We start from the raw sequence: 15,010 nt of genomic DNA, 5'->3' as shown, positions 1-15,010 counted from the left end.
TGAGGTCTTCCCGTTAGGGGTCTTGAATCCAAGTGGATCTTCTCCGAAGAGGTGACGGTCCCTCACGATGGAGTAGATCCGGATGGATGAGCGAAGCTCTATCTCACATATGAGCTAACACAACGCTAACCCTAACTAGGAGGAGGAGGAGGTCTATTTATAGTCTTAGTGCAAATGGGGGTGAAGTGAAGGGGTACATGGGCCTCGGGCCCGAAACTGTGCGCAGACAGGTACCGAATGTCCGGTGGGTTACGATTGTCCGGTGGCTCGTGGGCGTCCGGACATTCGGTAGTCGCCGGACTTCCGCTCGTTTTGGCTCGGTTGAGGTGGCACCGGATTTTCGGAGATGGCCGGTCGTCCGGTGGCGTCGGACATCCGCTGTTTCGGCTCAGGTGTGGTGACGCCGGTCGTTCAGCCGTCCGCTCGCTGTAGCTTGCGTTGGCTGGGGCCTGGGCAGGTTGGGGTTTCAGGTGCAGGACGTCCGGTCCCGACCGGTCGTCCGGTGGCTGTAGCTTTAGTGGCAGCTCCTCTTCTTGTCCTTGGCACTTGGTGTCCTCGCCGTCTTGTCCGTTGGATGTAGCTGCTCCGTGGCCTTCCTCCGGGTACCTGATCACACATAGGGTCTCCGCATGAGGTAGTAGCCATGTCTCATATGTAGGAAGTGGAAGTCCGGGGAGGAGTGACTTCACTTATCTTCGATAGCCTTTACTCGGGCTCTTGTCATTGGTCCAAGTGGTGTCGTAGGAGATGTAGGTAGGTCCATAGGGATGACCTTGGGATGCTCCGCATCATGTTCTCATCAAAGGAGTCATCTAGCTCAGGCATAGTGTTCTCATTCCCCACATAGAACAACCCGTCAAAGTATTTTCTCCACCTGTTCTTGATCTCCCCATCTTTCACTAAGAGTCGATTTGCCTCATCCTTGATGCATTGGACTTGGTTGAGGTCCCTTGTCCTCCATGATTTTCGCTAGCTTGTAAACGTCCTTTTCTCCTTTGTGTCTAGTCGCCGGTAGAGCTCATCATAGGCTAACCCCCTTGCTTCACTCATAGCTTGCTTTGCTTTCTTCTTTGCCTCTTTGTATTTCTCCACATTGCTGGTGCTTCTATCATGGTGCCAACTCTTGTAGCACTCCTCTTTGATAGCCTTTTGGACATCTTCATTCCACCACCACCACGTGTCTTTGGGTTCTTGCTTCTTACCGTGCGTCACCCCTAGCACTCCCCTAGCTACCTTCCACAACAACAATCACATACGATGCACCCTGCTTCTTTTTCACTCTTATTTTGAGAAAACGCAAAAGACCTTTGCGCTTCTTTTCATTGAAATGGGAGAAGTTCAGTTACAATCGTCGGTTACATCCGGCTTAATGCACGTCCCAGGTTTGTGGCAGCACAAGGCGGAGGCCAGGTGCCCCGGCTGCAGCCCAAGAGCGGGCCTCGTCCTTAATTCTATCTAATAGCGTGTTGAAGGATGGTGTTGCATTGTCGAAGACGCAGCTGTTCCTGTGCTTCCAAACCATCCATGGCACTAGCAACGCGACAGATTTCAGGGCCTTGTGTAGGATCGGGATTTCATCTCATTACATTACATAAACTCTTCTATGGATTGCTGTTGTGAGTTGTGACCGACCGTCTCTAACTTCTAAGAGCAACTCTAGCAGACCCTGCATCCCGCCCCGACCTGCAAAATAACCGCCAAAATGCGGGCCGGGGTGGAAAAAACTGCCCGATCAGACCCCGCATCCCGCCCCGGCCTGAAAAAATATTTGAGGGGCGCGGCAAAATCTCGGCCCCAACCCGCGTATTCGCGGGTTTTCCCCTTGCCGCTATGGTGCCCTGCATATAAGCGGGAAGCGGTTGGTGGGGGGACATTTCAACCCGCGCTTTCCCCACCAACCACCTCCCCTCCCCCTCGTGCCGCCGTTGGGCCGCCGCCCAAGATTCCGGCGAGAGCAGCCAATAGGAGCTTGCTGAAAGGCCGCCACACGCACGAGGCCTCCCTGCCCCCCCCCCCCTGCGCCGGCGGGCCGCCGGATTTGCGGATATGCGAAACTTCATCGCGGGCCGCCGGATTTGGCTTCTCCGGCCGCCGGTGGCTGCGCCAAGCGATGGAGTGGTCGGGGAGCATCTCCCGCAGCCTCGGCAAGGGCGCATCGCCGCATGCAGGTACGTGTTCGTCCTCCCGCCGCCGCCGACGGTTTGCGGGCATGGATTCGTCCGGCCGTCCACCGGGCTCGGCGCTCGCACATCGGCTTTGTGGCTCGCCGATGCCGCTCATACAGTGTGACGACTGCACGTGGACAGTGTTGTGGCTAACCTCGGGCACGCCGAAGCACCCCGGATGGGTGTTCTTCAAATGTGAAAACGACGGGGTACGTGCACTTGCGGTAGTTTATTTTGATAGCTCTTTAGTTCAATTGCGATAGCTCATTTCTTCGAACATGCTCATTCTTTTGTGTAGGAAGATGGATGCTCATTTTGGTTTTGGGAAGGCGAATACATTGATTTATTGATAGAAAGAAACTTAATAGATGTTGGTGCACTCCTTAGTAGAATCGAAGGCAATGATGCGGCTGCATGTGCAACTAGAGGGGAAGCAACGTCTACTTCTTTCGAACCAAAGATGAAGAAAGAAGAATGCAAAATCAAGAATCCGCAGATAAACAATGAATGCATGGAGAAGATATTAGTCCAACTTGTGGGAGCAGTTATGGAAGTTGGAAATCTTCTAAAATGCATACTTGTGGTTCTTGTTTTCTTTGGTCTTGCTATTCTAGCAAAGATTTGGTGATGTCTATGTATCCAATGTTGTTGAAAAAGCAAAGAAATGCATTATGCTAGATCAAATTAAGATGCAAATTTAGTTTTTTCGGGCCGGGAGGAGTTACGCCAGATCAGACCCCGCAAAGCCGACCCGTAAAAAAGCATATTCCGCGAATATACCTTTTTACGGGTCCATTATGCGGGGTTTGCAACTGCGGCCGTCCGCTTCGGCCTGCAAAGGCGTTTTTCCGCGAACTGCAAACACGTTTTGCGAGCCGGACAGATGCGGGGTCTGCTAGAGTTGCTCTAAGTCTACTTGCTAGCTTCATTTTATTCAGTTAAGGTCTTATAAATTTGTATGGCGATGGCCATGCTTGAAGGTGACATAATATGCCTATTAAGACCCGAAGATATAAAAAAACTGGCGCCTTGGTGGGTTAGGTGCATGCAACTGTGCACCTCTAGCTAACTGTCCAACTCCCAGTTTATGAAACCCAAATCATATAGTATTATTTCATGGAAATACGATATATTCCTACAGTCTTCTACTCCCTCCGTTCCGAATTACTCGTCATAGAAATGGATGTATCTAGATGTATTTTAGTTCTAGATACATCCACTTCTGCGACGAATAATTTGGAACGGAGGGAGTACTAATCATTTGCTGGTTAGCAGGGCAGTAAGCACTGAATGATGAATTAGTTAAAAAATCATGATTGTGGTTCTAAGATTTGTTCTTTTCAGAAGTAGCTGCTGTATAATGTTGACATTCGCATCTTAGAATTGCACAATTTGTTTCGATTTGCATGATTATATGACACATGCTGTGAACTGCACAAGTGTTTTTTTGTGTGTGTAGTGGATGATTAACAGCGAGAGAAGTTTATACTGAATAACCATTTTATCTACAGCTGCTGGTCCCGGAAAATGCTTGATAAACCATGGTGGGTGCTGGCATGAAACTCGCAATGGAAAAACATTCTCTGCTTGTCAGGTACATTTAGGCACGTAACAAGTACATGTAATTGTTAGGAATATGCAATTTGTATTCCCATGGGGCCATAGACCAGTATATATACATGTGCAGGAAATATGCAGAAAACCCCTTATACAATGGGGTAAATGCAAAAGGCTACATGGCTATATATATAGTACTCAACACCCCTCCTCAAACTCATGGTGGATCAACAACACCCCTCTAGTCTGGGCCTTCGCAAGAAATCCGCTAATTTAACTTGGAAGGCACATACTGAAGAGCAATAACCTGATCCTGCACACCAGCGCACACAAAAAGGCATGAACACCAATATGCTTGGTGAGCTCATGCTTCACAAGGTCACGCACAATTCTAATAGCACTAGTACTGTCAAACAATAGCAGAGCAGGTGTAGTGACAGAAACACCAAACTCCTGAAGTAACCACCATAACCAAGTCAGCTCTGCTGTCAAAAGAGCCATAGCTCGCAACTCAGCCTCTACACTCAAATAGGAAATTGTAATCCCTTTCTCCATCTTCCATCTCCATCTTCCAAGCAATGAGAGAACCACCAAGAAAAACACAGTAAGCAGAAACTGAATGGCGATTTGAGGGATCATAGCCCACGCAGCATCTGAATAGGCCTGAAGCTGTAATGAACTGGAGCGAGGGAAGAACAGACGGTGAGAGATCGTGCCATGAGGATATCGGAGAACACAAAGGAGGTGACTATAGTGGACTGAAGTGGGAGCAGAAACAAACCGACTCAAAATATGGACTGGATAAGAGATACCCGAACGAGTGACAACTAGATAGACAAGACTCCCAACAAGATGAGATAACGTTTCACGGATCAGACAAGGGGTTACCATTAGTATCACGGAGGTGAACATTGAGCTCCATGGGAGTCTCAACTTGCTCATCAGTAAGAGCAGCACAAGCAAGAAGATCCTGGCTATACTTTTCTTGAGAACGAAAAAAGCCATGAGAGGTAGAAGAGATCTTGATCCCAAGAAAGTTGCGAAGAGGGCCAAGATCAAACATAAGAAACTGCTCACTAAGACGCCTTTCACAAAGGCAATATACTCGGGGTTGTCGCCAGTGATGATCATGTCGTTAACATATAGAAAAGTCCGACCATGAGCATAATGGTGAACAAACAACGCTAGATCATGAGCACTCGCTGAAAAACCAGCGGCAGTCACCACAGAGCAAAACGCTCAAACCAAGCGCGAGGGGCTTGCTTAGGGCCATAGAGAGAATGACGAAGACGATATGCCATTCCATCAAGAACAAAATGCACAGGTGGTGGCTGCATATAAACCTTCTCACGCAGCTCAGGGCAACTCGAATGCACGACCCCAAATGGTCTGGCCAAGTTCGTTTGGGAGTAAACAGACACAAAACGCGGCCACGCGCGGGTGTAAACGGACGAACGTCCGTTTTTCGTTCGCTTTTGACCCATTCCCCGCCCAACTTTGGGCCACGTTTGCATCCAAACGGACACACGCCCTTGTCCCCCCTGTCCCGCTCGTTGGGGACACAACCAATTTTTCTCTTTCCCTGCCCTCCCTCCGCCCTCCAGCCCCCGCCCCTAGCATCGCCGCCGCCACCCCGTCTATACCCCCATTTTCCCGGCCTCGTCGCCGTCCTGCAAGGCCGTCCGAACCACGACCCGTGCTATAGCCGGCCTACGCTCGCGTTTCGGAGGAGCTTTTTGCCGGCGTTCGTTGTTCTTTGTTGCTGGTGGGAGAGAAGCTACGGCCGCCGATGCCGCCCATCGACCCCAAGAACTTTCGGCAGACGCTGCATAGCCGGAGGGCGCCACCCGCCAACACCAACCTTGCTTTGCTGCCTGCGAGGGGAGCTCAACGTGCTCTTTTTGGCTGCGTCTCCATGACCGCAAGGTGTTCGACGCTTTGCTCACAAGGTACCATGGATAGCGGGGATGAGTATTTCTTTCACAACTTCATTTGTTCATCGGATGATTCGTCCTTGGATGACGAAGAGCTTGTGGTGGATGCATTGGTCGTCCATGACCACATTGGTAGGCAGCGGCCTCGGTTCAGGGGATCAATCCCGGGGCATGCTCCGGCCTTGAACCGCAATAGGGAGAGCGGCCACGCCCCACTCTATGCCGATTACTTTGAGAATACCGCACTCTTCAAACCACATCAATTTCATCGCCGCTTCCGAATGAGACATGTGTTGAATCGTATTCGGGAGGGAGTGGTAGGATATGACCCATACTTTGAGTGCAAAGAGGATGCCCTTGGCAAGCTTGGCTTCTCTTCTTGCCAGAAATGGACTGCGGCTATTCGCATGCTTGCATATGGAATTTCTGGTGATCTTGTGGATGAGTACGTGCGTATGAGTAAGTCCACATGTCTCCTCTCAATGTATAGTTCCTGCAAGGCCGTGGTGGCAGTGTTCTGCCCTGAGTACCTGAGAGAGCCAACTGCCGTTGATACAGGGAGGTTGTTGGCGATCAATGCTGAGAGGGGCTTTCCGGGCATGCTTGGTAGTATAGATTGTATGCACTAGAAGTGGAAGAACTGTCCATTTGCTTGGCAGGGGAAGTACAAGGGGCATGTGAAAGGTGTCACTGTCGTACTAGAAGCGGTGGCTTCACAAGATCTGTGGATATGACATTCTTTCTTTGGCATGGTTGGTTCTCACAATGATATCAACGTGCTTCAACGTTCTCTAGTGTTTGCAAGGCTTGCATAAGACCACTCCCCAGAGGTCAACTTTGAGATCAATGGCCACCATTACAACAAGGGATATTACCTAGCTGATGGTATCTATCTTCAGTGGTCAACTCTTGTGAAGACCATACCCAATCCGCAAGGAGAGAAGAGACAGAGATTTTCCCAAATGCAGGAAAGTGCTAGGAAGGATGTGGAGTGTGCTTTTGGTGTGCTTCAATCTCGATGGGGTATAGTTCGAAACCCTGCATTGACATGGAGCACTCAAAAGCTTTGGGAGGTGATGACTGCTTGTGTGATCATGCACAACATGATCGTGGAGGATGAGCGTGGTGATAGCACAAGATGAGCTTTGTAACGAGAACCATCAAAGTGAGTCTTAACCTTGTAGACCCACTAACAAGTGATGGGGCGGACAAGTGGAGGAAGAGAAACAAGATCCTATGTGCCGGTGCACTCAAGAGCAGCCAGCTCCTTTGCTATCGCCAGATGCCATTCGGGATGAACAACAACTTCACGATAAGAAGTCGAGCGCCAGTGCGTGGAAAACCAAGGCGATCCATAGGCGGAAGCAAACGAGGATGCAAGCCATAGGTAGGCTGAGATGAGGAAGACTGCACATTAGAAGTAGATGACACATCATTAGATGCATCCATACACGCAGACGACGAGTATAAAAGTGAGGAAGCGATGGAAGAATGCGAGGAGAATCACCAGGGTAAACTCGGGTGATGGAGACGGAGAAGTCGCTGGGGATGAAGGTGTAGAATCCTGTGACAAGCGAGGTGAGGAAACCATGGGAGATGACGATGTCGGATCTGCAATAGTTGTAGAAGTAGGGGCAACATGACGGATGGACAAGGGCTCAACGGAAGTGATAGGTGTGTCAAGAAGTGAGGAAAGAGATATCATCCACTGAAAAGGTCAAGGAAGATGGACACAGGTAGAAGGGACGAGACTCATCAAAAGTCACATCCCGAGAAACACGCATCCAAACAATAGCCTAAAAAGGCACAGTTGACAGACTGAGCGGTCAGTTTGGTGCGTTCACGAGGGGCAAGAGCATAGCAAACACAATCAAACAAACGAAGCGTCGAATAATCGGGAGAACAATCAAAAAGTCACTCGAAAGGAATGCCACCCTGCAAAGCAGTGGATGGCTGAAGATTGATGAGATAGGTGGAAGTGGAGACAACCTCAGCCCAAAAGTGAGGCGGAAGAGAGGCGGCGGTCATCAATGCACGGGCCTCTCAACCACACCATTTTGAGCATGAGCACCAAGAGAATTGAGCAAGAGTACCCTGCTCAACAAGGACTCCATGCAACAACTTGGAGATATTCTCTCCAGTAGAGTCAGCATGGAACACATGGATAGGCGTGGAGGACTGAGTGTGAACCATGAGATAAGACCTCACTACGAGAAAACGTAAAATATATTCAAGTGTGTTGAGAGAAGTCATCTATAAAGATAATACAGTAGTGATGACCTCCTTTTGAGGCAAAGGGAGCTGGACCCTAAACATCAGAGTGAACAATGTCGAAAGGACGCTGAGGTAGAGTCTCGCTATGAGGATAAGGTAATTGGACCTGTTTACCAAGCCGACAACCCTAGCCGACAACCCTGACAGTCTAAAGACACACTACCGGAGATGGATCCAAGAAGACCACGTCGAACTAATGATGGAAGACGAGAGCCACACAAGTGACCAAGGTGATGATGCCACTACTGGAAAGAGCTGGTAGACAAGGCAACTGAAGCGGAAAGACTGGCGGTGATGGCAGGGGAGGGAAGGTGAAGCCAGTCAAGCTCCTAGAGATCCTAAGTCACGATGTCTAGGGCCAGCACCAAGTAGAGCACCGGTGTGACGATCCAAAACTGAACATGAGTCAAAGTCGAGAATGACCCTACAACTAGAGTCAACAATCTGACCACCAGAAATGAGCTGCATGGTAAGTCGAGGAACATGATGAACATGAAAAGCCGAAGTGTTAAGAATGCCTCGGCCATTAACCGGGAGGGAGGTACCATCAACAGTAAGAACATGAACAGGAGAAGCAAGAGGTCGAATAGAGGACAAAGTGGATGAATCATGAGTCATATGAAAAGATGCTCCGGTATCAAGAATCCATGGAGATGTACCTGCCTGTGTAGAAGGTGGTCCCACAATGCCAAATAGTCGGTAGCAAAAACCAGTTGGTGAAGAAGCAGAGGATGTGGCTAGCAAGCATCGAAGTCGTGTAATCTCCTGCTCAGTCAGGGGCTCAATTGAAGAGGTAGACACAGATGCACCCGACAAGGAAGTGCCGGAGGCAATAAGCAAGTCATAAAGTTACAAAATTTCCTGCTCAGTGAAGGACACAGCTGGAGTAGTTTTTTCTTTTACCATGGACACAACTGGAGCAGCTAACATAGCAGCATCGAAAAAGGAGCGGCCACCACCAGCTGTGGAAGCTGCTAGAGGCGATGTAGCATGACCAATATCATCTGCAGAGGCCGGTGGTGGAGACAAGGTCACATGCAGACAATCACCATGCGTCGAGGGAAGGCGCGTGTGCGAGGCGTAGTCGATGGAGCCATATGCATCAGCACTATCGGTGAAAGTCGCGAGAGGAGCCGGTGTAGAGTGACAATCACCGGTGGAAGTAGCGAGAGGAGTTGGTGTAGAGTGACAATCACCATATGCGGAGGTCTTGAGAGAAGTTGTTGTAAATCGACCAGCACAGCCTGCGTAAGACGCCGAAGGGATGACATCACAGGCGGAAGAGCACCAAGCACCGAGGAAAAGCGCATGTGCGAGATTTGGTTAGTGTAGGGAACACCCTTGAACATCACAGAAGGACAAGCCGGAGGCACCTTTTTTTTCTCTTCTTTTTTTTACAAGAGGACAATCAGCCGCATCAGCCCCAATAGAAGTGGCCGGCGGCTTGATTCAATAGAAGGCGCAGCCAGCAGTGCCTTTGACCGGCAGGCAGGACTGGAGCTAGCAAATCAGCAGCCGCTGATTGCTGGGTGCAGGAGGCCAGCGATCGTCACGGCTCTGGCAGGTCGCGGCTGTGGCCTAAGGCTGATGGCGACTTGGACGGGATCCAGCAGCCATTGACCTGAACGGCTGCACCCTACGGACCGGAGCAGGAGGCAGGACCGAGCTGCTTGATGTGAAGGTGCGGGCAGCACTCCAGCGGTGGACGGGTGGGATGAAAGCAGCCGGCCTGGGGCGTTGATCTGCAGGGGGCGGGGCAGAGAGGCGTTGGAGGCAGACGGGAGAGAGGCGAGCGGGGCAAGAAGCAGTAGCGGACATGGGAAATCTGGCGGCAACGGGAGAATAGAGAAAACAACAGCCGCCAGAGGATGGCGGCGACGCGGCAGTGGATCAATAGCACAAGTTGCAGCGTGCGAAAAAGTTGACCTAGCTGTAATACCATGTTAGGAATATGTAACTTGTATTCCCATGGGGTCATAGGCCAGTATATATACATGTACAGGTGCAGGAAATATGCAGAAAACCCCCTATACAACGGGGTAAATACAAAAGCCTACATGGCTATATATATATATATAGTGTTACTATTCATCACCCAGGGTGCAGAATAAGTTATTCTTCACCCGAGGTAATCTTACGATCATTTCATAATTAAATTACGTTTCGAATTCAAATAGTTACATTCCTATTGATTAATTACGTAAAATTTGACATAAAAATTAAAAATATAGGTCATAAGATAAGAAAATTTGCAGTTTATGTGTATTTTAGACTATGTTTTTACGTTTGTAATTTTACATAAAGGACAGACCCAGTGCATAGAAGCTCCCACACAAGGTGGGGTCTGGGGAGGGATTATAGGAACCTAGTCTTACCGCTGCAAAGTGCAATGCAGAGAGGCTGGTTCGAACCCAGGACCTCTTGGCACAAGTGGGGAGGACTTCACCACTGCGCCAGGCCTGCCCTCACGTTTGTAATTTTACATAACATAAAATATTTTTTTACGGCGATTATATATTTTCTTACGGTCCCTTTTTGCGTCGGAAATAAGACAAAACTTACGGAACGTAAAATTACGGTGCATTGATAGTAAAATAGAGGAGGATATATATATATATATATAGAGAGAGAGAGAGAGAGTATACTCTAACAGTAATAACTTCTACAGTTCTACTTGACTCTGATAAGTATTCGCGTACCCAAATTTTATTTTACAGGAATCAGGAGATCAAAATTGCAAGTGTCCAGCTGGTTTCCGAGGGGACGGTGTTAAAAAATGTGATGGTACTCGTTAGCCTTACCCCCCATTCCACACCACCCACCCGATCACACACACACAAAAATTAGGAAATTACCACTGACCTGCATCTCAGAATAAGTGATGTTCTACCAATGGTCCTGTACTGCACTGATCGTCTTTTCGCTCTGAATTTTATTCTCTAGATAATCTCTCTTCTCTCTCACACATACAAATGATTCTCTTTTTTCTATAACAAAACGAGATCTTTCTTGCAGATGCAAATGACTTCACACATACTTGGAATATGGACAATTGTCATGAATATTTTTCCGATTAACAATTTTTCTGCAAAAACGTTATATATTTTGTGACAAAAGGCAGTAAAAAATTAGTGCAATGCAGCAGGTACAATAGTTCTTAAACTGTAGCTTACTTGTCATTTACCTTTGCAGATATTGACGAGTGCAAGGAGAGAAAAGCTTGCCAGTGTCCTGAATGCAGCTGCAGAGATACATGGGGTGGCTATGATTGTACTTGTAGTGGCGACCTTTTGTACATCAAGGAGCACGACACTTGCATAAGTAATTTTAGACTTTGATTATGTAACAAATATCTATCATTTTTTGTACATATCACTTAATCTTGTATGGTTAATCTGTAGGTAAGACAACAGTTCAGGCTAAAGCAGCATGGGCTGCTGTGTGGGGGATCTTGGTAGCCTTGGTTATTGTGGCGGCAGGAAGCTATGTGGTATACAAATACAGATTAAGGGTAAGCTAGCTGGTGCAGAATATTATCTTCATTCATGTAGTTTTTATTTGTAAACCTAGTGTATATGTGGATTGCCTGGCCCTTTCCATCAGTTCGGACTTTTGGTTGCGTTGGCTAGTGCATGAAGCTTAACATATTATGGGAGCCTAAGGTCTTAGAGTTCAAGTCCTAGTTGGCTAGTGCATGAAGCTTAACATGGTATTAGGGCCTAAGGTCTTGAGTTCAAGTTTCGGATTTCACAATACATCCAAAAATTGATGCTGCCCCCCTCTATGTCCACGTATAGGCCTCTTGAGCCATACCTCTTGAGTCTATTCACGTGTTAACTTCCCACGTCACACGTGAGAGGGGGTATTGAAGTGTGTATGTGGATTGCCTATCCCTTTCCATCAGTTCGGACTTTTGGTTGCGTTGGCTAGTGCATGAAGCGTAACAAGCCGTATTCTTGGTGGAGACCGGATCAGGTCTGGAGAGACTAGAGTTGACAAACTTTTGAGTCTTCGGGTTTCCGATTCCGGTTTCGCGAATTACTCCTTCATCTTCCTCGTCTTCTCACTCCTCGTCTTGGACTTGGTCTTCCTTCCTCGTGCTTCCACGGTGGTCGTCAACAAACCTAATCACACATAGGATTCCACTTTGAGGTAGTAGCCAAGTCTCATTCAAGGTATATGGAGCTCAAAGAGGAGTGAAGTCACCTCAGTTTAGATGGCTCGTGCACGTGTCCTTGTCATGAGTCCACTTGGGCTTGCCGGTGTGCCCATGGTGATGTCGGTGGCTGTTGCGCTTGCTTGGACCAAATGTGAAACAGAGTTCGGAGGACTTGGGATTCACAATCCTCAGTTCCTGAATGAGGCACATAGGATCAGATGGAGCTGGCGGGGTTGCGTCGGGGAGCCGAGGGTGTGGTCAGGACTGCAAGTGCCGATTAGCAAAGAGCAACAACCCTCTTCTTGGCGGCTACCAATGCATGGTGGACATAGGAGACAGATCACAGTTTTGGCACGAGCAGTATTAATGGGCGAAGTGCCCATGACATTGCACCAACACTGTTCTCCTTTGCTAAAGCGTGTGGTGCGACAAGAAGATCAGTGGCCGAGGCTTTGGCTAATCACAGGTAAATCATGGATATTAGGGTACAACTCCGGATGCAAGTGATAGCAGAATACTTTGAAATATGGAGGGAAATCCAGGACATGCTTTTGCTCTCAGATGTGGATGATTACTTTGAGTGGAGGCTCACTGTCAACAGGAAGTACTCAGCCAGCTCTGCATATGAGGCTTTTTCTTTGTCTTTGAGCAAGTGGACAATACCAGGAACCTGTAGAGAAACATTGTGCAGCCAAACGAAAAGTTCTACGTTTGCTTGGTGCTTAGGAATCGATGCTGGATGGCTGACTGTTTGGAGTGGCAGGCCCTACCAAGTCCCCTGGTGTGCCCTATCTGCAATCAGGCGCCAGAAACGATTGACCATCTTTCGTCAAATGTTCCTACATGCGGGAGTTTTGGTTCAAGTTCCTCAGGTTGCGAGCGATGGCTTCACTAACACCATCAAGCCACACGGTCAGACAATGGTGGTGCTACATGCCCAACAGAGTCCAGGGTCCGAGAGTGAGAGAGGCTGCTACTTGGGCTATTGTGGGGATGCGAAGGGTTTGGCTTGAGCGCAACACGTGTTTTCGACGAGAAGCCATCTCCAGTGATTCATGTGGTTAATCAAGCGATCGTTAAGATGTACTCCCTCCGTTCCGAATTACTTGTCTTGGATTTGTCTAGATACAGATGTATCTAGACTCATTTTATTGCTAGATACATCCGTATCTAGACAAATCTAAGACAAGTAATTCGGAACGGAGGGAGTACTAGCATACCCACATTCTCGTAATTGTCACACTTCACACTTATCTTAACGAAAACGACATGCAACTGAAGTTGCTTGTTCTTAAAAAGAAAGTTCTATCCTAGTTGCTGTTGTACCAACAGTGGTTGAAATTCTATGTAATATGACAACTTTCATGTGGTTAATATTTTCCCACATCATCTGCAAAGAAAACTACTCCCTCCGTCCATATTATGTGTCGCTGATTTAGTTCATAGTTGTACTAATCAGCGACACTTAAGATGGAACGGAGGGAGTAGAAGGGTAACAAATGCACACATTCCGCTGTAGCTTATGCTTATGGTTTTGAAAGCCGATATCATCAAATCCCTCTTATGATGTTGAGTTTCAGCAATACTGTAAATATGTTTTAACTAAGGCTTCTTCTCCTTAGTTTCATTGACAGATGTCTAATTCTAGATGGTTGTTTTGTGTTGTTTTTTCAGTCATACATGGACTCTGAGATTAGAGCTATCATGGCACAGTACATGCCACTGGACAGTCAAGGGGAGGTCCCAAATGATTCACACGAAGATCATCCACTTGCTCACTAACTGAACCTGTACAACTAACATAGGCAGAAATGTGGTTTGAACAGAGTTGAAATATACAGAATGCATACAAAGGTGAATGGCAGCATGATTTTAGAGTCTGACATGAATGTAAGACTCACGTACAAATTTATCTAGAGCACTTTCACCTTAGAGGTCATGGCAACTCCATCTCCGGTAATATTTACAGATTCTATAATGAGCAGACGTTCGCTCAGCTCGTCCCTGGAGCGACCCAACCACAACATGTGGGGTAGTTAGTTGCATACATGCATGTGATGATGCAAGCTAATTTCAACTTTTTTTAAACCAAAAAATGTTTTGTGTACCAAATCATATGCCCAATTCACAATGTGTTTAAGCTGTTGGTTTTGTATTGTCAAGGGCTTCGTAACTAGATTCCACTCGTGAATGCTTTTGCAACCTTTTTTGACCCTAAAGTTGCCGCCCCATGATAAATGAAGTTTCCATCGTGTTGGCATTATTACTATGTGGCAACTATGATATCAACACAATGGCAACTTAATTTATTATTGGCTGAGAACTTTTAAGATGGATTTTTTGTCGCCCCATGATAAAGAAATATGTCATTGTGTTTGTGTCAAAATTGCTGATGTTTTTTTTTTATCAAAGTTGCCACATGGTAACTTTAATACCAATACCTTGAAAATTTTATTAACCATTTGGTGGCGAATTTGTAAGTTGATTTTTACCATTGAAACTTACGCATATGAGATTTAGTAATGATGCTCTTGTCGAGACAAAGCAGATCTTGAAGATGAATTGTATATTGAGCATGTCTTAAAACAGTTTGAAGTTTCAAAAATTGCATTTATTGCGCTGATGTTATTATATGCATGTTGTTGCACAAACACTTGTAGCGTGTGAATGATCATGCACTATTAGTGAATGCCATTTGTTGAGTTGTGATCCAAATTAATATTGAGGCTAACTTCTAATGGAGAATTCAGTTTCAACCTAGGTTTTTTTTTGAGGCAATCAACCTAGGTTACCATTGCTTACTCAAGAATAGCTAGACAGGCGACTCTGGTTTGATTGTTAGTACAAAGTTGAGTCATCTATTTTGGAACGGAACGAGTACTTGCTTATTTAAAGCTCTTAATGTTTTGCTTTCCTTGCGC

General features: G+C 47.2%; 1 protein-coding gene across 6 annotated transcripts in view; it reads left to right on the top strand.

Annotated features, from left to right (window-relative positions):
- Positions 1 to 14,251, top strand: part of LOC123043163 (vacuolar-sorting receptor 1) — a 29,429-nt gene extending 15,178 nt beyond the window's left edge. For 3 of the 6 annotated variants that reach the window (XM_044465540.1, XM_044465536.1, XM_044465529.1), the window contains exons 8-12: positions 3,677 to 3,759; positions 10,648 to 10,714; positions 11,123 to 11,251; positions 11,332 to 11,441; positions 13,764 to 14,251. In XM_044465540.1, the coding sequence (XP_044321475.1) occupies positions 3,677 to 3,759; positions 10,648 to 10,714; positions 11,123 to 11,251; positions 11,332 to 11,441; positions 13,764 to 13,871 (497 nt within the window). In that variant the 3' untranslated portion in view covers positions 13,872 to 14,251. The remainder of the gene's footprint in view (positions 1 to 3,676; positions 3,760 to 10,647; positions 10,715 to 11,122; positions 11,252 to 11,331; positions 11,442 to 13,763) is intronic. The other 3 variants (XM_044465553.1, XM_044465544.1, XR_006419077.1) reach the window with 2 other exon arrangements.
- Positions 14,252 to 15,010: the final 759 nt, after the last annotated feature.

The sequence above is a fragment of the Triticum aestivum genome, chromosome 1A (assembly GCF_018294505.1).
Source record: "Triticum aestivum cultivar Chinese Spring chromosome 1A, IWGSC CS RefSeq v2.1, whole genome shotgun sequence".
Taxonomy (NCBI): domain Eukaryota; kingdom Viridiplantae; phylum Streptophyta; class Magnoliopsida; order Poales; family Poaceae; genus Triticum; species Triticum aestivum.
The sequence above is the reverse complement of the archived record's forward strand: the minus strand, read 5'-3'. Positions and strand labels throughout refer to the sequence as shown.